This window comes from Leuciscus leuciscus, assembly GCF_965113295.1.
Source record: "Leuciscus leuciscus genome assembly, chromosome: 19".
NCBI lineage: Eukaryota > Metazoa > Chordata > Actinopteri > Cypriniformes > Leuciscidae > Leuciscus > Leuciscus leuciscus.
In genome coordinates this window covers 11114555-11140645 of record NC_138743.1, presented here as the reverse complement: position 1 = coordinate 11140645, position 26091 = coordinate 11114555, and the positions used below count along the sequence as shown (strand labels likewise).

Sequence of the window (26091 nt, the reverse complement as noted above, 5' to 3'; positions counted from 1 at the left end):
AAGCGGTTTGGAAAATTAATAAATAGATAATAATATTAAAAAGAAGAAGAAGAAGAAAAAACTCATAATACATATTTTTTACATGTTAATTTATTTGAAACAAATACAAATCATTTCTGCATATTGATTATAAATTATTTTACAAATTAATATATTATTATTAATAATTGTATTATTACATTTTGCAGTCTCATTTCTTTAAAGCATAAATAATTTATGCATATCGATTATTGGTGATGATGATATTCATTTTACTATTAAGACTGAATAAATAATAACATAATAGATTATATATCATAAAAATACTACATATGTCAATCTGTACTTTAGTAATTGTATCTCATCATTCATTCTGCTATCAGAGAGCGAGTGTTTGACACTCGAGCGGCATCAATGTGAAGTGCATGCAACACTTTCACTGGAACGGGAGGATATGGAGTCGATCCTGGGAGTATTTGACAAGGCCTGTCTTGTTTATAGTTCAGGGTCCTCTGAGTGAGTTGTGCTGTTTTGTTGGAGGGGATTTTCCGCAGACAGTCCAGGCACGCTTGCCAAAACCACAAGACTCCAAGAGCTTCTCAGCCTGGTGGTCAGAGAAAGAGAGCTGCCATGTTAAATTAAGACAAGGGCCCACAAACACAAGCTAAAATAAAACAAGTCTGGGTCACATTCAAGCGAAAAAAAATGCACCGTCAGGCCAAATCTACTGATACCCATCCAGCTGAGCGGGGACCTAAACAGGCTCTGCTTGTGGTAGTGGCTGTTTGTGGTGCAGCTCAGGAAGGTATTTAGTGGGGATTCACGCTGCCAAGGGGAGAAGGGCAAGGGGTCATGTGAGCCCCTGTTGACTGGGAACCGTGGGGAGTATGTCACAACCAGCCTGGGAGGTTAAGCAGGGAAACCCAACACCCGACCTTGGGAGCACTCTCTCCGTCACACTATACCCTCTGTGAGCCTTCTATCAGGCGGCCCGCAGCACAGTTAGCACGCATATCTCCCGTTCGGATTCCACTGGGCTCTGATGCTTTGACAGGTCGGGGCAAGCTGGTCTGTGATAAGACAGCAGTGCAAAGTGAATCATTTGGGCCTTAAACCAACTTGCTCATCTGTCACAAGTAACTCTATCCACAATACCAAACAAGCTGTAGTAGGTGTATTCATGACATCCCATTAATCATATTTGTCTTGTCTTTTCAAAAAGAACAAGTCTGCTCTCTTTGCACAAATAATGTTTTTTTTTAGGCCTCTTTGTAATGGCATATTTTCTATATTCTATATGCGTTTGTCTTTTTGTCAGCAATGACTAGTAAAGGGATGTAAATGGTTGACACATTCAATTTGATTACGATTGTTTGCCTTATACATCATGAAAAATCATTCAATCCGATTCAGTCCCATTTGATTATTGAATGATTCATGATTATTTTCAAAAATATGCTGCTGAATACATAAATACCGTTCAAACGTTTAGGGACAGTACACATTTTTTTAAATAAATGAATACTTTTATTCAGAAAGACATATTAAGCAGCACTTGTCTTCAACATTGATAATAAGATATGTTTCCTGAGCAGCAAATCATCATATTAGAATGATTTCTGAAGGATCACGTGACACTGAAGAATGGAGTAATGATGCTGAAAATTCTGCTTTGTCATCATAAGAATACATTTCATTTTAAAATATATTAAAATAGACATTTTATTTTAAATTGCAACAATAAAAATTAGTTACTGTATTTTTGATCAAATAAATGCAGCCTAGGTAAAAAATCTTACCAGCCCCAAACTTTTGAATGGTAGTGTAATTTTAGATGGATGTTAATCTAATAAGAAAGTTAATATTGTGTTGCTAATTCAAGCTACATTGTAGAATTAACAACTATATATTACTGGCAATTTACAGCAAATTTACAAGTATATTGTGCAAATATTCCAGAAAACACATAATAAATAAAAAAATCACATTTGTGACCCTGGACCACAAAAACAGTCACATGGGTCAATTTTTTTAAATTGAGATTTATACATCGGCTGAAAGCTGAATAAATAAGCTTTCCATTGATGTATGGTTTGTCAGGATAGGACAATATTTGGCCGAGATACAACTATTTGAAATATCTGAGGGTGCAAAAAAATCAAAGCATTGAGAAAATCTCCTTTAAAGTTGTCCATTTATGTTCACGATTGTGCTGCATTCACTCACAAAAATAAATGTTTTATAAATTTACGGTTGGAAATGTACAAAATATCCTCATGGAACATGATCTTTACTTAATATCCTAATGATTTTTGGCATAAAAGAAAAATCGATAATTTTGACCCATACAAGGTATTGTTGGCTATTGCCACAAATATACCCGTGCGACTTGTGACTGGTTTTGTGATCCAGGGTCACATTTTAGAAAGAAAACTACAACAGCTTTGGTCAAATGGAGTCAGGCATTTATGAATAAAAAGGTTATGCAGAAACCCAAACTCAGTGAAAGTAATCTGAGGCGGCATCTGTAAAGCATAGGGTATTATTATAGTCATAATCGATTATTAAATTCCATAATCAATGCATTGAGATTTTATTACCAAATCAATGCATCATGATATATTTTATACCCCTCATGACAAACTGTCCTTGGTTCAAGTACAAAGTGGCAAACCAGAGCCAAATGCTAATGTGGCAGTAGCTGAAAGCCTTGACACTTTGACCACAGAGTGTTGGGTTGAATTCCCAACCAGGACGCAGCTGTGAAATCCTCGCATACGCCGTCTCACCACTGTCAGAAAACAAAACCAAGGAATTGTGCTGCTTAAGACTCCAGGAGCTGGAAGGTTTGGGCAAAGGTTCTGCCAATGAGCATATTCATCTGGAGCTCTCCATATCATGAAATAACTATCAGTGTCAGTGAGTATTAAAGTATAGCTTATCATTGATCACAAAGGATTAAGTGCGATCACCGTGCAGGCAGAGGGCTGTTCTTGGAGCTTTAGCTTTTTGCACCCACAGATATAATCTCTCTCAGTCTCGCTTTTCCCACATTGGCCAAATTTGGTCTATTCTGAGATCTGGCAGTTGTGCATCCATAACCACAACTTATAATTGCATGTGAGGTTATGATTATGATCATTTCCAATGAAACAGACACAATGTATGTAAAGATAGGGTCCTGGGGTCAAGCCGAACACTATTCCCAGAAGCAAGGCTGCGCTCGGTCTGTGAAGGAAAGTGTGAGAGACATTTTATGATGAAGATAGTAAAGCAGTAAGACACTAATAAAGTGAAGCAATGGTTTATGCCAGAGGTCATGTGGAGTCAATAACATTAATAACAGGGTAACATGGGGGAAGATGCCCCCCTTAAGAACAATGTTCATAATCAACTTGGCTATTCTATTTAAAAATGAATTTTGGCAATTTAGTTGAATAATTGAATAACCAATGACACATAACGCAGAATCCCTGTAAAAGAGATTAATCTGAAAGGTAAAATTATTCTGAGACTCATAGGCATATGAGTATTTAAATATTTATTTGCCCATATTTTAATTGAAGATATGTCATGATAGCAACACTATTAATGCAAATTGAATGATTTCACTTATCTAACCTATAGGTTTTAATGAAAGTGAAGATGTCTGAAATGTACATCTAATTCATGGAATAAAAACCCCATTACAATAATTATTAAATCTATCTATCTATCTATCTATCTATCTATCTATCTATCTATCTATCTATCTATCTATCTATCTATCTACTTTTGAACTTTATATTAATCAAAAAATACTGCAATAAAATGTATCTCAGTTTCCACAAAAATATTAAGCAGTGACAAAAAAATGTAAACACTGATAATAATAAATGTTTCCTGGGCAGTAAATCAGCATATTAGAATGATTTCTGAAGGATCGTGTGACTCTGACGACTGGAGTAATGACTGCTTAAAATTCAGCTTTGCCATCACAGGAATAAATTACATTTTAAAATATATTAATACTTCACACAAACTTTTTGAAAAAGCACCAGCCACTAGGGTGAATTTTATAAAGAACTCTGAAGAGCGATGGCAAATCATTAACAAGTTAGGCCTCATACTGTGTCCAATTAAACATTTTTGGCCTTCTTTGTTGTCATCTCTGTGTAAATATGTTTTTTGCTAGTTACAATTCACTTATTGGTATGCAGCTTCAAAACCCACGCCAATCTCTGCAGCCTGCTCAAGTGCTCAAGTACAGCCACAAGTCTCTCAGGATCAGCCTGGAGAGGTTGAGAGTCATTCCAGCAGATCATGAGGGGTTTTGATAGCGGGGCATTAATGATTAGCCCTCACTGTGATCTGCTGGATGGAATGTGTGTGGGTGAATGAGCTCCTTCAAGAATACTTCAGTGTTACATGCGTGCCGAGACACATCTCCACACCTCTAGAAGCACACGTTCTTTGTTTTTTTCTGCAGAGGTTTGGCATTATAGCAATTAGACCATAATCACCGTAATGAACAGAATAACCATCTATTATCCAAGTGCCAACTTTGACTCCCTGACTTGGTTCTGGGAACCGATGAAAAGGTTTTCTGAATCTCGCAAACTTGTCGCAAACATGTTTTGTAAATATTTGAGGGGCAATTAACGATTAGGGAAAAATCATTATGGTGAAGAAAGACGTACACATGCACACAAGAAGAATAGAGAACACAAAAGTTTAGAGAGAATCCAATAATACTGCACTGAAAAAAAAAAAAAAAGAAGAAGGTGAAAGTAAGTAAATTATGTACAGCATGATTTTCCTTTGAATGTACACTACCGTTCAAAAGTTTGGGGTCAGTAAGATTTTTTATGTTTTTAAAAGAAGTATCTTCTGATCACCAAGGCTGCATTTATTTGATTAAAAATACAAACAAAAACAGTAATATTGTGAAATATTATTCCAATTTAAAACAGCTGTTTTCTATGTGAATATACAGTAAAGTGTAATTTATTCCTGTGATCAAAGCTGCATTTTCAGCATCATTACTCCAGTCTTCAGTGTCACATGATCCTTCAGAAATCATTCTAATATGCTGATTTGATGCTCAAGAAACAATTATGATTATTATCAATGTTGAAAACAGTTATTTACATTTTTATTTCATGATGCTATGATGAATAGAAAGTTCCAAAGAACAGCATTTATCTGAAATCTAAAGCTTTTGTAACATTAAACACTACCGTTCAAAAGTTTGGGGTCAGTAAGAATTTTTTTTTGGGGGGGGAATAAATAAAATAAATCAATACTTTTATTCATCAAGGATGAGTTAAACTGATAAAAAGTTACAGTAAAGACATTTATAATGTTAGAAAATATTCTATTTTAAATAAATGCTGTTCTTTTGAACTTTCTATTCATCAAAGAATTTTGAAAAAAAAACTGTTTTCAACATTGATAATAATAATGAATGTTTCTTGAGCATCAAATCATCATATTAAAATGATTTCTGAAGGATCATGTGACACTGAAGACTGGAGTAATGATGCTGAAAATTCAGCTTTGATCACAGGAATAAATTACAGTTTAAAATATATAAAAATAGAAAACAGTCATTTTAAATTGTCATAATATTTCACAATATTACTGTTTAAAAAAAAAAAAAGAGCAGAAGATACTTCTTTTAAAAACATTTAAAAATCTTACTGACCCCAAACTTTTGAACGGTAGTGAATATATCAAATTTAATTAACACACTATTTTATATTATCAATCTTAATGACAAAGTAATCTTTATAATTTATATTAATAATAAAGAAATTAACAACTACAATAAACGTCTCATGTACCAACTTAATGTCTTTGTAGCCTGCAGTCAGACTAGCAGCCACTAAATGCACCGTGTCAAACCAGACTTACTGAGAGCAGACAGAACAAAATGAGTCATAGACTCATTCACACAGGACGTGTTGAGGAACAGAATGCAGGGGTCTCACAACACGTTTGTAAAACCATCTTTATGCCTGCTTATACTGACAGGGCTTAAAGGGTTAGTTCACCCAAAAATTTAAATTATGTCATTAATGACTCACCCTCATGTCGTTCCAAGCCCGTAAGACCTCCGTTCATCTTCGGAACACAGTTTAAGATATTTTAGATTTAGTCCGAGAGCTTTCTGTCCCTCCATTGAAAATGTATGTACGGTATACTGTCCATGTCCAGAAAAGGTTATACAGACATCATCAAAGTAGTCCAAGTGACTACAGTGGCTCAATCTTAAGTTTATAAAGTGACGAGAATACTTTTTGTGCACAAAAAACAAACAAAAATAATGACTTTATTCCACTATTCATTTCTTTCTGTCTGGGCCTCGAGTGAGTTCACGTAGTAAAACTGCGTAGCGCTTCTGTGTTGTACACACGCATCACACACATGACCAGCATCGGCCAATAGTGAGCCTACGTGTGACTTACAACACAGAAGCGCTATACATTTATACTACGTGAAAAAACTCGAGGCCCAGAGAGAAGGAAATGAATAGTGGAATAAAGTTGTTATTTTTGTTGTTTTTTTGCGCACAAAAAGTATTCTCGTCGCTTTATAAACTTAAGATTGAGCCACTGTAGTCACTTGGACTACTTTGATGATGTCTGTATAACCTTTTCTGGACATGGACAGTATACCGTACATACATTTTCAATGGAGGGACAGAAAGCTCTCGGACTGAATCTAAAATATCTTAAACTGTGTTCCGAAGATGAACGGAGGTCTTACGGGCTTGGAACGACATGAGGGTGAGTCATTAATTACATAATTTTCATTTTTGGGTGAACAAACCCTTTAAGCCTCTTGTTTTCTGTTAGATGTGATTAATCGCAATTAATCGACTTGAAGGCACTAATATATATACATATATATACAGTATATATAGATATAGATTGTATATATAGATAGATAGATAGATAGATAGATAGATCGATAGATAGATATAGATACACGTTATATATTGCCACAGTGGCTGGTGAGCAAAAAAGTTAATGTCAAGTTAATAATCTAAAGAAAACATATTGCAAAGCAAAGGCATTAGGTGCAAAAGTTGCACAAGAATGCACATAGACCGCAACACTTTTCACACAAACCTCAATGACGATGATAGTCGTCAAACAGTTCGTTGGTTTAGGAGGAAGTGACTGAAGAATCATTTTGAAAATCTTTTTTGACCACTGATATGTGCCATACATAAAGTACTTTTTGACACTTACATACATTTATATGCTATTTGGGACATTTTGTCTTTAGACAAACAAACAAACAAATTCAACTTGGATAAACTAGTCGAAACAAGTAGCCTAAACTAGGAGACTTTTAAAAAATTGTGTCACTGAGAACAGATGTTAAGACTCAAAATGCATCACACTGCCTTGATTTTTTACAGCGAGGTGCTTATTATACTCTGTAAACATGAGCAACACTGATGATGACACCAACTACAGTACGTGCTGAAAATTGAGTCACAGTGAATCAGAGCTGATCAACCAACTTACAGTATAGGAATTCTGATTGACAGTGGCTGCTTTTCTAGAACATTACAGTATCTGTTTGGTTAGCAGTAATGTGACTCATAACTGGCAACTAGCTCATCATGGGTTCAGTCACAGGATGACACACACACACACACAAAAAAAAGCTGCTTTCTCACTGACTGTACATCTCACTCCTGACACTTGTCAAAGACAAGTTCAGACCTGCCGATCTGATGAGACGTCAACACGCTAAGGACTTAAAACACCCAGCATCCGAGTTTTAAGCGTGTTGGCGCATTCATATCTAGGGAAAGCCCAGTAAATGTGGTCTGCTTTTTATTTACCGTGGAAATATGATTATGTGTTGCAAAAGCGGGTTCAATAAGAGCTGTGGTGGCATGTTAAAAGCATATCAGAATATCAACATGTCATGTAATTTCGGTAAGGCTCATAAGTCTTTCTTTTGGATGGCGTTTCCAGAACAGACGTGTGGTCAAATGAGGCTAGATCTGCAGGGAGCGAGAGTTTTGACTGTCTTCATGTAAGAAGGTTGCCATCTGCTGACGTACAGTGGAAGTGAACATGCAATGAAAGGAGTCCCATGATAGATAACTAGGGATAGTTCACCAAATTTTTTTTAATTCTGTCATCATTTTTTGTGACCCTTTAACCCTCTAGTTGTTCCAAACCTGTGATAGTTTCTTTCTTCTGGTGAACACAAAATATTTTAAAGAATGTTGGTAATCAAACAGTTGACGGTAGCCTTAGGCAATTGCAATTGTTAATGGCTACCATCACCTGTTTGATTACCAACATTCTTTAAAATATCTTCTTCAATACCAATAATGAACCTTTATTATTAAGAGTGTAAACAATTATCAACACATACATTATTTTTCTTATTACCATATGTGATGTGCTCTATGTAAAAGTCGATCACTGTTTAGATGTAAATAAATCTGTTCATCATATAAAGCGATCATATCTCTTCACAAGACTAGGATTAAACCTCTAATGGATTCATTTTACAACGCCATTATGACATGTTTGGAGCTTTTAAGTTTTGGTTACCTGGTTACCTATCTTAATTTGTGTCTAATGGGTTTGGAACGACATGAGGGTGAGTAAATTATGACAGACTTCATTTTTGCTTGAAAAACTATCCCTTGAAGAACACAATAAATGTCTTGTTTTAAAATTATTAGCCTTTAATACTGACCCAATGTAAAATGTTATGTCATCATCTGAACTTTTAGAAATCAGTCTGCATATTGTCTCATGCACGATGCACATAGTAGCACTCTCATAAAAATGAAACAGATGTTCAGCTCTACATTAAAAAAACAAACAATAAACTAACTTTATGTTACCATCCTTGACTTGAAATGTTTGTATTGGCTTGCATAATGGTAGTAATGGTTATAATGATGATAGCTCACCCATTCTCATCACTCACATGGACAAGAAGCTCCCGCCCAGGCCTGGCTCGCCTAGCATTCCTCCATGTTTTCAGCTGCATGAAACCATGTCAGCTTGTTTGTCAAACACTCGGCTTCGGTCCACACCCAGCTTCCTTTTCACTTCTTTTATCTTGTTTGATGAGCAATTTGCTTGAAGTTGTGTAACCGCTCTATTCTTGGTCCACAGGTGATCGGATGGTTGGAACGGCGAGTTAGTCGAGATGCCTGAAAAAATTGCTGTTCGACAGCTCTATTGCATAGATTGTCACATTATTGCTAAGTTCTGCAATTCTGCTATGTAAATGTCCTTATCAAGCGTTTCTGATCTAGGCTTTTGTGAAGCAACATAAATAAATAGAATTACCCATTGTTTGGAAAAAGATGTCTGTTGGGTTTGATCAAGTTGTGATACAGACGCAGTGACAAACGGCTCTATTGATTCAGTAAATCTGAATAAAATCAGATGATTTAAGCAGATTATAGCAAAACTTTGTGATTTGGGTTTCATTCTGTGCAGATTCATTAGCATTTGGATGTAAAGGTGACCCCATTCCACTTGTAAATTACATTTCAACAATTGAGTTTGTAATGATTTTCATTGGCCCTCTCGCAATAACTATTTTAAAATGTGTTGGCGTTATTAAAGGAACTACTCAATGGAGTATCCTAGAAATGATTTTTCTGTATAGAGCTGCGGTTTGATTTCAAGTGGTTCTTTCTTAAGAGCTTCAAACTTATGTCTTATTTATAAGCTAATCAATAGGATATCAGAGTAACAGAGAAAAGACAGAGACTGCATATATAATAACTATCAATCTACAGTGAAATGGCATTCAGAAAGTGAACATTTAAAAACTTACCAGACAATTTGTCTTTGCAAGAGCCAGCGCATTGAAATTTGACGAGATTCTGTGCTTTAGAATCATTTGTAAAGCTAACTGTGCTGTATTTATGTCCTTTTCAGCACACAACAGTTCTTCCTTTCATCATAATTGAGATGAGAACAACACACCATCGATATCCCAGCAGGTCCTGTGGACTCTTGGCAGTGTGCACGTTTGCTGTTGGATATGTTGTATGGTAAATCTCTCCTTCCAGCACAGTCATTTTTAATCTCACACTGGGTTAATTTACAAAGGACTCCCTGAAGGTACGATGATCAGGGGAGATTGACTTTGCATTGTTCTAAAGTGTCAATCAAAAGATAGATTCCATCTGGTCACCTGATCTTCATGACCTCCAAATCATTCCCTTACGTCTTTCTGCACAGTAATTAATTTGCTCGAATTCTGGCACTTTCCGTGAATCGGGTAAACTTTGGTCTCGCATTACATTGTAAAAGCATTAGAGGCACAAATCCCATGTAAACTATCATTTAACATGAAATGAACCTAGCAAAGGGAGGTAGTTTTAAACGCATGAAACGTCTGTATCCCCACTTAAAATGGAGACGTGTCCCTGTAAAATGGCTTTTCCCTTTATAAAACATTAAAGTTTATCAATAACTACAAACCAACAGTTGGTTAACTAGCTTTAGACTATATCTGCTACCGTTACACATTCTGGTGTTGTTTAAAAACAACAACAACAAAAAGTATAATAATAAGTATTGTTGAATGAATTAATAATTCAATGACAAATAATATGACAAATATCAACAGTGACTTGTCGCCACCTACTGGTGTAAACGATGAAATCAACGCATGTTACTTTCAAAAAGTGATTTGCTCTATTTTGATCACTGGCATCAGTGCTTTGAAACTTTTAGCCAGTACAATCTTATTATTTCCAGTATCTTATTGAAAACATATTAAATTTTAATAATTCAGTGCTTGCACAAGTTACTTCCTTCTTTTTTTTTTACTTTAACAAAAAAGTAATTTCTTTATAGTATTGTTTGTCAACTTTGTTACAGACAAATCAGGCAATGTGTAGAAATCACATTGGTAACAGAGTTTGACGGAAACAGGATTGACAATTTTTAACTTTTTAGCAAAAAACTCCACTTGCTAGCATAAATGCTAAGAGCACATATCATTAATGAAATCATGATTAAAACTTGATAAGTGATAAATTCTGTTTTCCTTTTAAAATTGGTAACAATGTTGACTTTTTAACAAAATAACTCTTGGTGAAAAATATTTTCTTTGATTTTTAGACACATTTTTATAATATAAAAGTTATTTTTAAACAATTTAATGTTGTAGAATTAGGAAAATTACAATTTAGGGCTTTTATAAATAAAAGAAAAGAAATGAAATATTACCAAAAGAAATGTAAAATAAAATATTTTGATTCCGCAATGATACATGATGGAAAAAATACACTGACTAATTCGGTCAACAAGAAATCATGATTTTCAGCTATAAGACACTTTTTACAGAAAATATTATATTGTTATGGCATGTATGACAAATCAGTGGCAATGAGTAACAAACTATTAAAATAATTAAAAAATATATCTATTTAAAAAAGCAGAAAAAAATAATGACTTTGGAGTGGACACCAAATGTACCTGCAATTATAGAATCACCCATGTATTGTGAAAAGCGCTATACAAATACATGTGTATTTAATTGTTATTGTTGTTAATATTATTATGAATAATATGTTATTAATATGAATATGATACTGTTTTAATAATAAATGGAAAAATGTATAAACAAGATGAATAATAGCTATTAATAGTTATTTTATATTTTAATAAATTTATTATCATCATCAATAATAATACAGATTAATAATTATGATTAATAAATATAAGATTATGTTATATGTAATAAATAATAAATAAGATGAATAATACATATTATTAATTATGATATGCACAGTATATAATATAATCATACTTTTTGGGCTAAAAAATTAACAAGATCACATAAATAAGGACTTTTACATTTAGACCCAATTAGTCTCAAATTGGCAACAGGGTTGGAAATAATGGTAAATCTCATAGAAAATAAAACACTTAATAAAACAGACCTCCTGAGGTTGACAAAGAAATATTTTAAGAGTTGCGAGCCCTGTTTTGTACACAATTCATGGAAAGATACAACCCCAATTTCAGTGCCCCAGACACCTTTGGAAAATAAACCGCCTAGGATTTATTTAGGCTTGCATATAACAGATTAATTAGCAATGTTAAGAAAGTGCTTGGAGCTAAACTAAACTAGTCTGACGGCACGTAGGAGGCGTCTGTCAAAATCACCTTCAGTACAAGATTATCAGCACACACCTCTGTCTTATTTCCTTTCCCTAAATTAAGCTGATTAGGCATTGCTTTTTATTTAGTCGGGGAATAAGACTTGCCTGCAGTTGTTAAATCCATGGGCAGCTTTACATGAGGATTACCTTCCAAATACAGCTTTTATATACTCTATTTCACGAGTCTCAGAAAACAAGGCATTTGAAAAGTAGGTAGATGGGTCTTCTTTCATATTCATCAAATATTAAAGCTAAGGTTATGAGTGCAGGAGTAGATTAAACGGACACAATCCATTACATAAACGGACTGTCAGGCTGTAGATTATAGCCATGTGACTGCATTAAAATTGCTCTAGAAACAAAAAAAGGAGCTCGTAACAAAAAGAGCAGTGTCTAGCATTCACAGACATGAATGGTAGACACATTGACAGTGTGGTGACTGCTTCTGCAGCTTTTCAAACGCTGGGTTTAGCAGACAGAAGGACAAACACATTAGACAGATCACGGGTGCAAAGGTAACAGATTTTCTCCGTCTCGCTCTCATAGGATGTGCTGGGTGCACAGCGTGACGGGGGTGTGGGTTTATCCTTTGCTGGAGCACATCGGGCCCATGGCCAGAATTTCCTTCTTCATCTGCCTCACGGCTCTGATCAATGTCTACTACGTCTTGGGAGAAATCCTGAACAACTACATCTGGGATTCCTCAAAGAGTAAGTTAAAGTGATAGTTCACCTAAAAATCATTTGTTCACCCTCATGTCAGTCCAAACCTGTATCTGCTGTGGAGCACGCACACACACACACACACACACACACACACACAAAAAAACACACCATAAAAGTTGTCCTTATGATTCATGCTCTATATTTTAAGTCTTATGAAGCTATACAATGGTTTTGTGTGAGGAACAGAATGCACTAATATTCAAATCTGGCTGATACTGATAAGCCAACATGCAAATACAAGTATGAATGCTTGTTTTCACCACAGAAAAAAAAAAGGTACTTTTTATCTTACAGTTCTAACTTTTTTTTGTTTATATCTCGCAATTCAAACTTTTTTCTTAGAATTGTGAGATATAAACTTGCAATTGCAAGTTATAAAGTCTGAATTCCGTGCAAAAAAATTTGCAATGTCCTTTTTATTTTTTTAACCGTGGTGGAAACAAGCTTCCATGTTTATCACTCTAAAGTGTCTATAACTTTTAAGTGGTACTGCGCTACGTGGATATACTTACATACTGTGATATAAGCCATATAGTAAAACTGGTCACACTTTAGTTTAGGGTCCAATTCTTACTATTAACTACAACGTTTGCCTCAATAAACTCCTAATTACTGCTTATTAATAGTTAGTAAGGTAGTTAAGTTTAGCTATTGGGTGGATTAAGGGATGTAAAATATGGTCATGCAGAATAAGGCATGTGCTTTATAAGTACTAAAAAAACAGTCAATATCCTTGTAATATGCATGCTAAAAAGCAACTAGTTAATAGTGAGAATTGGACCCTAAACTAAAGTGTTAACGCATAATCTCTTATGATAGATACTAGGGCTGGGAATCACTGGGTACTTCACGATACGATACGATACGATACGCGATACATTGTTCACGATATGGCGATACTCGATATATTATCAGTAATAACTCACAATATATCATGTTTTAAGAAATAAAAAGTTTTTTTTTTAATTAGGAAAATTAATCTCCATTTATTTTTTTGGATGAAACACAATAACAAAAACAACTTGTGTCTTATCAGTTGCAACAAAACAGTCACAGACACTATTTTTGTTTTGCTCGCAGATGATTTTTTCACTCGGGAGAAATCGAGTGGATGATGCTCGCATGGTCGCGGCTCGCAGCGTGTGAGAGGAATTACGAGCCGAGCCAAGCGTTACGAGCACCTCCCGACCTCCCGATAATTTTTAAACATGTTTAAAAAATTCGGGGAGTCGGCCCGATTTTCACCAGCTGTCCCCTATTGCCCTAATCATACACAACCACCACGTCGATGGGGCTATACCTCAGTGGCAGCAACCATACAGCGTGCGCATACACTGTCACACACACACACACACACTTCTCTCTCTCTCTCTCTCTCTCTCTCTCTCTCTCTCTCTCTCTCTCTCTCTCTAGTTTTTATGTTGAAAGGAATGGCTACTGTTCTCTGCTTTTCAACAAATCATTTGCACACACATTTATGTCATTTTTCTATCTGAAGCTTTGCCTGCATGCATGCAACATGACGGTCTCTGTGTTTAGCGCGAAAGCCCACGTGATTGCTGCCGGCTCGGGATAAAATTCGTGCCGTGTACCAGCTGCTTTGACGCGATTATCAGTTAAACTGACTCGCAACGTGTGCAATATCACGACCTCCCGAGTGTCCGAACTCGCACCGTGTACGCCCGCCCTAATCGCCATATCGATATTTTGGCGCACCCCTAATAGATACTTTATACCATTCCCACAATATATATTTTCATACCATAGAGGCTCAGCCTTACTGGAGAGGATTTTCAGTAAATAACAACTTAAATTACAGTCTTTTCCTCACAATAATGTTTTGTGTGTTTGCAGAAGACTTCCATTCCAAACCTGTTTGACTTTATTTAGCTTTATTTAGGGACACAAAAGGATGGTGTTTACACTGCTCTTTTCCAGGGAAAAAAAGCACAATAAAACACCGTAGAAAAAGCTATTTGGCTTGTGTTTTATATCGATTACAGATGATTTTCAGGGCGGCCCCTTTAAGTGATTGTGCGTTTCTGATTTTGTGTTTTCCACCATTGACTGGCTACATGTGTGAGTTGAATGTTTACGATGTCTAGTTACAAATATTCTTGCTCCCCAACCCACGCCGGGATAACGGCTAGAGACATTATACACTTCCCCTCAGGTACATATACATCCCGCTTAGCTTCCTGATGCGCCCACGCACACTCCTCCACCTGTTAACGCTATAGACTGAGAGCAGTGCATCGTGGGTGTAGTGCACAGCAGATGGGAACAGAGCCCGTGAGCAGTCTGAGAGCAGCAGACGGCGAAGGCTTCTCTTCCTCCCACCTGTTTGACACTGACCTGCAAATCACCGAGGCAGCATACACACACACACACACACACTCTCTCCTATGGAGCTGATCTTTGTCCCTTTGTCCTCAGTACAAGATCCCCCTCTTATGTCCACAGCAGCAATATCGTAATGTCCAACAGCCCCTCCAGATAAACTAACCACGAACACTTCCGTCACTAATGTGCTGTTGTTCACTCTGACTCACGGTTTGAACAGCTTGTTGAAATGCACAATCGTTTGCCAAGAGATCACAGATCTTGAATATGTCACTGCAGTATGCAACAATTATGCTAAAATATTAAAGACAAATACCGAAGGAACCGTTGAAGAGAATACAAATATTTTGTGATGCATAATACTGTATATTGCATCGGCTACAGTTACTGCTTTTTAATTATCAGCATTATGCTGAAGAATGTGACCACATACTGATAATGATTATTACTAATTGAAATTTAATTTGATCATTTAATGCCAAATCTTTATAATAAGGTTTAATGTGTTATAATTAGTTAATGCATAGGTGTCAGACTTCTACAACATTTATTCATCTTGGTTAATTTCTACATAAATTATACTAATACAGTTTTAACATGTCATGTCGAATAAATTAACATTAGCTAATGTATTATTTACTAACATGATTTAACAATGAACAATGGTATATTTATTTTAAAAAGGTACACTACTGTTCAAAAGTTTGGGGTCTGTAAGAAAAAAATACTGTTAAATATTATTACAATTTTAAATAATATTGTATTTAAATATATTTTAAACTGTAATGTATTCTTGTAATGGCAGAGCTGAATTTTCAGCATCATTACTCCAGTCTTCAGTCACATGATCTTTCAGAAATCATTCTAATATGCTGATTTGGTGCTCAAAAAACATTTCTTTTTATTATTAATGTTGAAAACAGTTGTGCTGCTTAAACTATGATACTTTTTTCAGGATACTTTGATAAATACAAAGTTCAAAAGAACATCATTTATTTGAAATATGCAGTTTTTATTGTCTTTACGGTCACTTTTGATCAATTTAATGCATCATTGCTGAATAAAAGTATTAATTTAAAAAAAATGTATTGACCTTAAACTGTAGTGTACCTAATGCATTAACTAATTCTAAAAAACTGAACCTTGTTGTGAAGTGTTACTAATAAAAAAAAACAATAAAACATGATTTGAATGGTGGTTACATGCCTAATGATATCTATATTAAAAAAATACTTTTTTTCTTTGCTTTTTCTAGGCACTCTGGAATCAGACAAGACCAAAACTGACTGAAGACCACTGGCTCGTTCTGTTCCAACCAATTTCTTTAATCTCATCCTCATTACTTAATTAAATAAAGCACAGACCTGTATTGGCTTGAACATGAAATTGAATAATTCATGTATTTAATTTATGGTATGAATGTTACCGTATTTCAGAATACCTCAAGCATTGTGTGAGAACTGAATGACGTGTACAATACACATGCTCTATTCGCGTGTGTTACAAACAACCACATTACATATATAACTCATGTCAGGTATTATTTATTTACCAAGGGATGATTTATGAGGGATTGTGTCATTATATACCCCAGTAAAACAAATAAGCAACACCTTTATATCCACACTAGCATATGGCAAACGACAATGAGCACAAGATAATTTGATTCCATGGGCTGTTTGTGGTCCTTCTGAAGCCATAGAAGTTTTGAGATTAAGCTGAGCAGATATTGCCGCATGAAATTGCTTGTTGGAAAGGCCTATCCATATTTGATAACATCTTACAATAAGGCCTCATTTGTTAACAGTATAGGTTAGATGAACAGTAAGCAATATATGATAACATTTATTAAGTCACCATGAATTCTTGTTTTTTTTATGCAATATTGCAGTATTTATTAAAAAGTATTTATTTGTGCACATCATTATTTTTGAAAATTCATTTTAAATGAATGCAGTGCGACACCACTTCTCTAATGATGTGTTTTCTGGCGTGAGAACCTGTCACTCACATGAGATCCCAATAGCAAACCACCACCATCCAATCAATTTCCCACGGACAAAATCAAGTCCCGCCCCACATTTTTCCCCTTTTACTCAGATATTTTACCTTTTTTTTTTTTACTTTTTGTGATATCAACTTCAAATTTGGAACACAAGTTTGCCTTTGATTTTATTATTTTTATTTTATTTTATTAGAGTCCAAATTATTTAGTAAAAAAAACTTTTTTGCACTTTAATTTTCAGGGTTTCTGCAGATTTTATGAAGGTAAATTTAAGACTTATGTAAGACCAAGTAATGAAAATTTAAGAAATAAATTGAAGGGAACACAATATATCAATTATGTTCTCAAATTTTTTTTTTTAAGGAGAAACACTTTAGAATTTGAAAATACAATGTCCAATAGATATCCGTTACTTTTTAATTCATTTTACTAAAACAAAAGAAAGCATGAATAATTTTGCTTAAAACCACTACAATATGAAAATAACTTTTACTGTACCTTCTGAACAAACTGCAAAAAAAGTGATGTTTCCTCAGTATTTCTTGTTTTTTCCAGTACAAATATCTAAAGATTCTTAAATCAAGATACATTTAATTCAGCTGTAAAATGGCAAAATGTGAAGTCTTGTTTTCTGTGAAATTGTTTATGTAATAAAGTTTGACTAAAACCAGAACAAATATCTGCCAATGGGCTCAGAAAAATCTGCTTAATTTAGAAGTTTTGACAGATATTTGTTCGTTTTAAGCATAAACTCACTTAAATGTTATTACATTTTTCAAGGCTTAAACATGTTCATATTTGTATAAAAAAAAAAAAAAAAAAAAAAAAAAAATTGCAATGTATGCAACATTTATTGCCATGAATTTAAGACTTTCTGCTCTGATTTAAGACCATTTTAAGGCCTTAATTTGTGTAAGGGCAAATGAAGACTTTTTAAGACTTGCAGAAACCCAGATTTTTTTATAGCTTCTTTCACTTCTGGAATAATCTGTTGAATGTCTTCTTTTAGCATTTATGAATTACAACCTTTTCAGATCTATGCTCAACCTGATTTCACCAAGTGCAACATGTTTCTGGATGAACATCTTTGTTGATCCTGGAACAACATTCCAATCAACCAATCAGATTTGAGGGACAAGTTTACAGTTTATGTCAGGTTTGGGCTTACAACCAGGGTTAGGTGCTTCTACATCAGTGTTATTCGCTTATCATTTCCCTCTGATTTTAGGGATATGGGTGGTTATGAATTACATTTTCAGACAGGAATGTTGTTCCAGTATCAACAAAACATGTTGACCCAGGAACGTGTCTAACTTGGCAAAATCAAGACGTGCGTCAGGTAACAGGTTAATAAAATACAATTTTTCATTTTCGTTCATGTTAACAAATGGAATCTTATTGTAAAGTGTTTCTTCCCAATTAAATGACTTTTTTTAATCTTAAAGGGGCGAAATTCTTTGTATCTCATGGATAAGACCAGCCTTTTTTGGTTTACTTCACTAATGTGTTTTATTTTCTTCTTTTATTAATAAAAAACCTTTGAAAATCACATTTTCTCACTGTAATTTTTATGTTCTTCCGAAGCTGTGGATGCAGAAGAACGGTGAAATGAAACCTAGTCTTCACTCAGCTATTTTCTTTCTCCCCTTACACACAGACGCACCACAATTTTGTGGGAAAAGTAGAGCCAACCGTTCAATTACAGAGGAAAAAATTGTTGTACTTATGATTTAATGTTTGTCCTATATTTTCTCTGGCCTTTTCGCCCTGGACTTTTAAGACACAGATGTTGCCCAAACATAACAATTCCTTTGTGCAGAGCTGGACATTCTTTTAATGAGAAACACACACATTTCAGGCCTGAGGAAAAAGTTTGCTCGACAAGGAATAACAATCACCTTTTGATGGAAAAGTCCAAATAACCAGGCCCTGCAGAACCTCGTCCCCTTAAAGTCCAAAACGTGTGTCCCGAACAGCCAAGAAAAAGAATTTGGTGCAACAGAACAGTGAAATGCCATGGGATAAAAGCGGATTTGTGAGGAGCAAAGAAAAGCGATAACGAGAAACCTTGTATTATCACATCTAAATTTTCAGACAGAACTGTCAAAATACTCTCCTGTTTCACGTTCACACCCTATCATGCATAATTTTCATTCTCGGAGGAATCGTCAAAAAATAGATGCAACGACTGGCGATTAAACTTCATTATGATCCATCATAAATATTACACTTAAAATTCAGATAGGTCTGCCTGACAACAGTCGTGTTGACAATTTAGTCTGGGCGATGTGTGTTTGGCAGCGTGTGGAGAGAGTGAAAGTGTGTGCGTGCTTAAATTTTCTGTCAAGACACTTCATAGTCTCCTCATTAACACTGCCTCTCCTGCACGTAGAAGTACCAAACTGAACGGTTCCCTAATGTGCATTAACAACCTTAAAAAAAAGATGTAAATGAGGTGAGTACAGCTGAATTTGTGCAGTGCAAATGGTGTGCAGGATGCATTTGAAGGACAGCTCAATGATAAATCAACTGGCCTGGACTTCATAAATCTATAAATTACTACACCTTTTAACACTTTGGATCACATTGTCTAAGCTTCATTTACTTTCTTAATTCCTGGTCTTGTGAACCACTCAGTGGTACATGTGGTGACACTTTTTAATGTAGCCTAGTTTAATTTGTTATTGGTTAAAGCATTAAGGACCATAAACTTACAATGAACAATTTGAACAGAATTAACATAGGTTATTATTTGTTGTAAAAGGAATATTTCTGTAATCATTTACTCATCCTCATGTCGCTCCAAACCTATATGACTGACTTCTGTGAAATACAAAAGATGCATTTTTTGGGGGGTGTTTTTATGTAAGAAGGGGTCCAAAACAACGAACCGGATTGTCGTTGTATGTAAAAAAATAAAAAATAATAATTAAAAAGTAAATGTTAACAGAATTTCCATTTTTGAGGTGACCTATCCTTTTAATTGAATGAAATGTTAAAAACGTTTTAGCATACACTACAATTTGTGGTTTGGGGTCAGCATTTAAATTTTTTGAAAGAAATTATTTTATTCAGTAAAGACATTAAATTAATAAAAAATTACCATAAAGACATTATATTGTTAAAAAGAATATGTAAAAAAATACTGTTCTATTGAACATTGTATTCATCAGAGTCCTAAAAAAAAATATCATTATTTCCACAAAAATATAAAGCAGCACAACTGTTTTCAACATTGATGGTATAATAAATGTTACTTGAGCAGCAAATCAGCATATAAGACTGATTTCTGAAGATTATGTGATCCTGAAGACTGGAGTAATGACTGAGAAAATTCAGCTTTGCTATTATAGGAAAAAATAAAATAAAAATTAATAATATAATATCTAATTTTGATCAAATAAATTCAGCCTAAGTGAGCATTTTTAAAAATCTTACCAAAAACAAACTTTTGGACGGAGGTGTATATAGAAATGTGAAAAATACAGTTCATAGTTATTTAAGGTTAACTATAAAGTGTTACACAATGTTGGTGCGCCTGCCACAGTAATGCAATTGGATAATGTAAACCAACAGCTTTTTATTCGGATATGTAACGCTAACTTTTCACAATTCAATTCATCCTATGTCGATAGAAAAGAAAACATATGTTGCGAATGGCCATACATGTTGACTAAGAAAAAAGTGAACTGGAAAGAAAGGCTAAAATTTTCATGTAACCTTTCCTTCTGTAAATTATAATGAAATTACCCCTCAATATTTAAAGATAACACTTGATTACTTGTAGAATAAAACGCCGTGTGTCTTTACCATCTCAGTGAGCTTTCCTAAGACCACTGTGGGATTATACAAAACTACAATTTCACCTCAATTTTCTAAATAATAACATTGGGAAATATACCAGCAGTGTTTGGTAAAGTTACTTTTAAAAGTAATGCATTACAACATTGTGTTACTCCCTCAAAAAAGTAACTAATTGAGTTACTTTTTATGGAAAGTAACAAATTACATTACTTTTTCTCGCCCTGGGTTGGGCTTGCTTGTTTGTAAAAAAAAAAAATGAATGAAGCATTATGAAATGTCGTCTATGGATAAAGAGTTAGAGGCAAAATATTGTTCTCATTCCATGTGAACAGGGGCTGCGTAGGTGGGTGCAGCTTGTTTTACGATGTTCTTTATTCGCACTGACTCATGGCGTAACGCTGCCAGGGCATAACACCTGTCAAATGCTTACCAGGTGTGGGACCAGTGCTCTGTTGTTTTGAATCGGTTACTAAGATCATACTACTTACACAATGAATCTAAATGATTATTTTTATTTATTAATGACAGCCTCTGTCATTTCAACATCAAGATAGTACATTCATATTAAAAAGCCAGCTGTGAGCTCAATGTCTGATCATTCATCACTAAACAATTAAACCCATGGGTTCTCTACTTACAATGACATTAACAGAGCAGTAACTGAAATGTTTCAAATTCATATGATATGGCCGGCAGAACTCATAACCATGTAAGACGACAGGGCCTGAAAAATGACAGACTTTAAGATCTCAGACACCTCATATCTACTTCCAAAACCGCTTGATTTCTCTTTCATACGTACCCACAGAAACCCACTTCCAGCCACTAATAACACATTACATGGCAATTTAATAATGTGGGGTTTAGAAACCATTATAATACCGCTCATGAGAGATACGCTATACTTTAATAGCCAGAAACGCAACATAACATGAATAATTTCACAAGTGGAAGTGAGAAGATCAGGGTTATTATTAACTAAAACTATTAAAAACTTTTTTTGTCAACTATGGAATTAACCTCATCCTTCCCTCGGGTCATTTTGCTCGAAAAGTTTTTTAAGAATGTAGTGTTCATCAGAGTGGTCCAAGACCTTAGGAATTTTGTCGCACTTGAATTTAAGTTGAAAGAATGTGAAGAATGTGCTTAAATTATATTATTTATTGATAAAAATCTAGTCATTTAAAGGTAAATTAATAGAAAAATAGAGAAAAATATTAGAAAAATGAAAAGATATGAGCTTTCTGAAAAAAAAAGGATAATTTTAGTGCATCGGGTCATTTTGACTCATGAAAATATAAATTGAAAACAACTTTAGAAATTTTGCCTTGGCAACTAACTGAAATACGTTTAAGTTGACGCACTAAAGTTACTATCTTGAAGTGAACAAAAACTTAAAATTATACAAATGACAAAAGCACATAACTAAATTACAAAAAATCTAACTAAAATGAAAATGAAAGCAGGAAATATAAAAAAAGGTTAACTGAAATTATTAATAAAAAATATAACAGTAAAGAAATAATACTAAAACAACACTAGTGAGGACGCAACAAAGGTTCAGTGTTTTTGAAAGTTAGTGTGTGAGAGATATTACAAAAAAATTATAAATTACAGGCAAACCAAAGGAAGATCTTCGAATCCCAAAATGAACGATTTAGTCATTATTTACTCACCCTAATGTCATACCAAACCATCTTCCAGGGAACACAAAAGGACAACACAAAGCTATGCTTTATGATACTTTTATTGTATTTTTTACAGCCTCTGTCTTCATTCACTTTAAATACAGTGAAAAAACCAGGTTGGTATTATTAAAAAAAAATCTCTATGGAAGAAAATGTAGGGTGAGAAAGTAATGACAGAAATGAATTTTTAACTATCCCTTTAAAGTTTCTGGCACTGAAGTAAGTGGAAACTCCACCTGGGTCTGCCCTGCATCTGCAAGTGAGCCCAAGACTGAGATCATTGAGAGTTCAGAACCAGTGTTCTGGGTTATATAAGGACACATAGAGAGCAAGAGCTGGAGAAGAACCTGCGCTATAATGCAGAACAGGCCTAGTCTTGTGCTTCCACATGCTGTGAAGACACTCACAGCGTCCAGCCACAGAGAAGAAGAGGCCTGGAGGTTTACGAGCGATGTGGTCTGGCTAATGAGGCAATGTGGTTCCTCAAATAGAAGTAGATTAAATCAATGATCTCAAAAAGATGGCAAAATCATTGAGATACAAGGTCATGTAATCGTCTGAAAGTTCAAATATTTTCCATTTCAGCTCAAAGGAGCAATTGTTTCTCTCTCCTCAATCTTGTGGTCCTTGATTTACCTGAATGACTACAGCGCCACCTGGTGGACTGACCAAATCTTTCCTCACTTTAGGTTTGGGAGCTGACAAACGGGAGAAAAAACATCATGTTTCAGTGACATGTCGATGGAAACATCAATGGAGATTAACATGCATACATTAAAAAGACTTCCCTTACCATTTGGGTTTTCTTGTTTATAAAATGCCTTGAGAATTTCAACCGCCTCTTCCGCTCTATAGCCTGCGATGCACTGTAATAGGCAAATAAGCATGTGCTACAGCAAAAATATGCAATGTGGTCTGGACTAAAATCGAGGGAATGTGGAAGTTTCTACAAGAAAAATATTCTAGCCACACAGAACGGTTGGGCAAAACTCAGAATTTAAGAACTGGCTTTCTTTTGAATTGGAGCATGAGCTGGAATTTAAATTTAACTGGATAGGAATTGGAGGGAATACTTTTACCTTAAATGTAGTTCCAGTGTGTGGTAAATGATCTGATGAGATGTCCAGGACGGAGCCACAGCCTCCAAACCGCTCATTTTTGCAACCATATACAACAAGAGGTATGTCTGTCTAAATGTTAAGGTATCCATTAAGCGATGACATGAATACTAGACAATACAATCCTGTGGTAAACACAATAACACATTCAAAATCTACTTTTGATAGTAATTGTTTTATAAAAGGAAGGCCTGTGTGACTGACACAAAGATCTACACTACAGTTCAAAAGTTTGGTAGGATTTTTTTAAAAATAAGAAATTAATAGTTTTATGCCGCAAGGATGTATTAAATTGATTGAAAGTGACAGTAAAGACATTTCTAACGTTACACGCGATTTCTATTTCAAATACATGTGGTGCTTTTGAACTTTAAAGAATCAGAGAGAAAAAAAAAAATCCAAAAAATAATAAGCAGCACAAATGTTTTCAACATTAACAATAATAATAAATGTTCAACATTAATAAAATAAGAGCACCAAATAATGCAGCATAAAATGATTTCTTAAGAATTGTGTGACACTGAAGACTAGAGTAATGATGCTGACAATTCAGCTTTGCCATCATAGGAGTAAATTACATTTTAAAATATATTCACACAGAAAACAGTTATTCTAAATTGTAATAATACTCCAAATATTACTGTCTTACTGTATTTCTGATCAATTAAATGCAGTATTGGTGAGCATAAGAGAGTCTTCATTACAAAAACATTTTAAAAAACTTAGCCACTCAAAACTTTTAAATGGTAGTGAATGTGTAAATGTCAATACAATAATTGTGAACCACATTTTGGCTTCAAGGATACAAAGCAGGCGCAGAGCAGCTGCACACATGATACATGGCTCCACTGTCACATACAGTACAGTCTGTTCACACACTTCCTTCGGGTCCTTCTCTCTGAAACGGCACCAATCCAGCACTTGATCCAGTGCCACCATTTCTGCATGCCGAGTAGCCTTGAGGAAAGCAGGCACAGACATCAGGGTGTTTCGTCTAGTCCAAAGTTTCTCCCTGCTTTACTAGGAAGAACTCTTAATCAAAATGCCTTGACATAACATAAACTATAATATATGGGTCAATGGCAAATAAGGATGTTTAAGATGACAAAAAGAAGAAATTCTTTTAAAAATCTAGTTCATAATGTTCTTAGAAACTTATATTATGCAACCACTAAAGTGAAACATAATCAAATATGTTCCTTACACCTTGAGTGTATACATCTTAATCATGAATTATTTATAAGAAAATAAGCCTTGCAGTGAGACTTTTATTTTTTACAATCTTTGAACTGTTACACCACCTAAACATTTAGACTTTAAGCCTCACAAAAAATATCAAAATTAATTTAGATTCAGAAATGGAAAACGTGTCCAACATAGGAGAGGTGTATTCACATCATGGTCTGTATGAACCGCATTGTATATGTATTTCTGAATAACTTAACAGATCCAAAAAATATGATTGTCCTGTAATTGATAAATTATCATTTGTCGATACATACTGGAGCATAGGGATAATCAACTAGAGCATTGTTGTTAGCTTAGACATAATTTCAATTACCGTAATAAACTGAACAATAATAAATTATGATTCTTTAAATGATCAATTATTAGTTGCATTGTGAAGTCACTTACATTTTTTGTTTCATTCACCTCATTTCTTCCTTTTCCAATAATCTCATTGTTATAAACCATCAGACAGCCAACTGGAACCTCACCATTCTCAAGGGCTTCAATTGCCTTTAAAAGTCATTCATATGTCATATTAATTAATGATTATATGTTAATATTATTTTCTCAAAACAACCCAAAGTACAATTCACCATTACCATACACATTTATGGCAATGAAAATACCACAGCAACTACAGTTAATACACACAGAGTCGCAGTCACACACACACACACACACACACACACACACTGCTGCAGTTACTATGGTATTGGAGGGGAAATGACACATATCATGGTAAATACTGGTAAGAGAAAACATTAAAGAGTCTTTACCATGTCAAACGCCTTTGACATCCATGTCTGTATCTCACTTTCTGATGGCTGCAGAAATTCACTCTTCTCGCGATCAAAACTGTCTGTTAGCATATCTATCAGTATCCTCAACAAATAGTATAACCGTATAAGGGCTCACAAATCTGGGGGAAAGTGGCGTTTTGTTTACACGCGCACGTGTTTACGGGGGAGCGAAATACTTGAAGGACCTTCCAGGGCGGTGGATCGAGCGCGCAATCGATCAATCGACTCGATCTGTT

The 26091-nt window shown here is 34.7% G+C and overlaps 2 protein-coding genes across 3 annotated transcripts in view; one reads left to right on the top strand and one right to left on the bottom strand.

Moving 5' to 3' along the window:
- Window positions 1–17395, top strand: part of aig1 (androgen-induced 1 (H. sapiens)) — a 52315-nt gene extending 34920 nt beyond the window's left edge. Inside the window, exons 4-6 of the mRNA XM_082148299.1 lie at window positions 9903–10018; window positions 12689–12852; window positions 16466–17395. Coding sequence (XP_082004425.1) covers window positions 9903–10018; window positions 12689–12852; window positions 16466–16500 — 315 coding nt within the window. The 3' untranslated portion in view covers window positions 16501–17395. The remainder of the gene's footprint in view (window positions 1–9902; window positions 10019–12688; window positions 12853–16465) is intronic.
- Window positions 166–26070, bottom strand: adat2 (adenosine deaminase tRNA specific 2). Of its 2 annotated transcripts, XM_082148322.1 has the most exons (7): window positions 25832–26070; window positions 25461–25565; window positions 24632–24782; window positions 23787–23893; window positions 23501–23573; window positions 23344–23405; window positions 166–583 (listed from the first exon to the last, which is right to left on the bottom strand). In XM_082148322.1, exons 1-7 carry the CDS (start codon window positions 25922–25924, stop codon window positions 482–484), a joined length of 693 nt encoding a protein of 230 aa, XP_082004448.1. In that variant the 5' UTR covers window positions 25925–26070; the 3' UTR covers window positions 166–481. The 2 variants fall into 2 exon arrangements, with proteins under 2 accessions (XP_082004448.1, XP_082004449.1); XM_082148323.1 differs by lacking the exons at window positions 166–583; window positions 23344–23405 and adding an exon at window positions 14623–15222.
- Window positions 26071–26091: the final 21 nt, after the last annotated feature.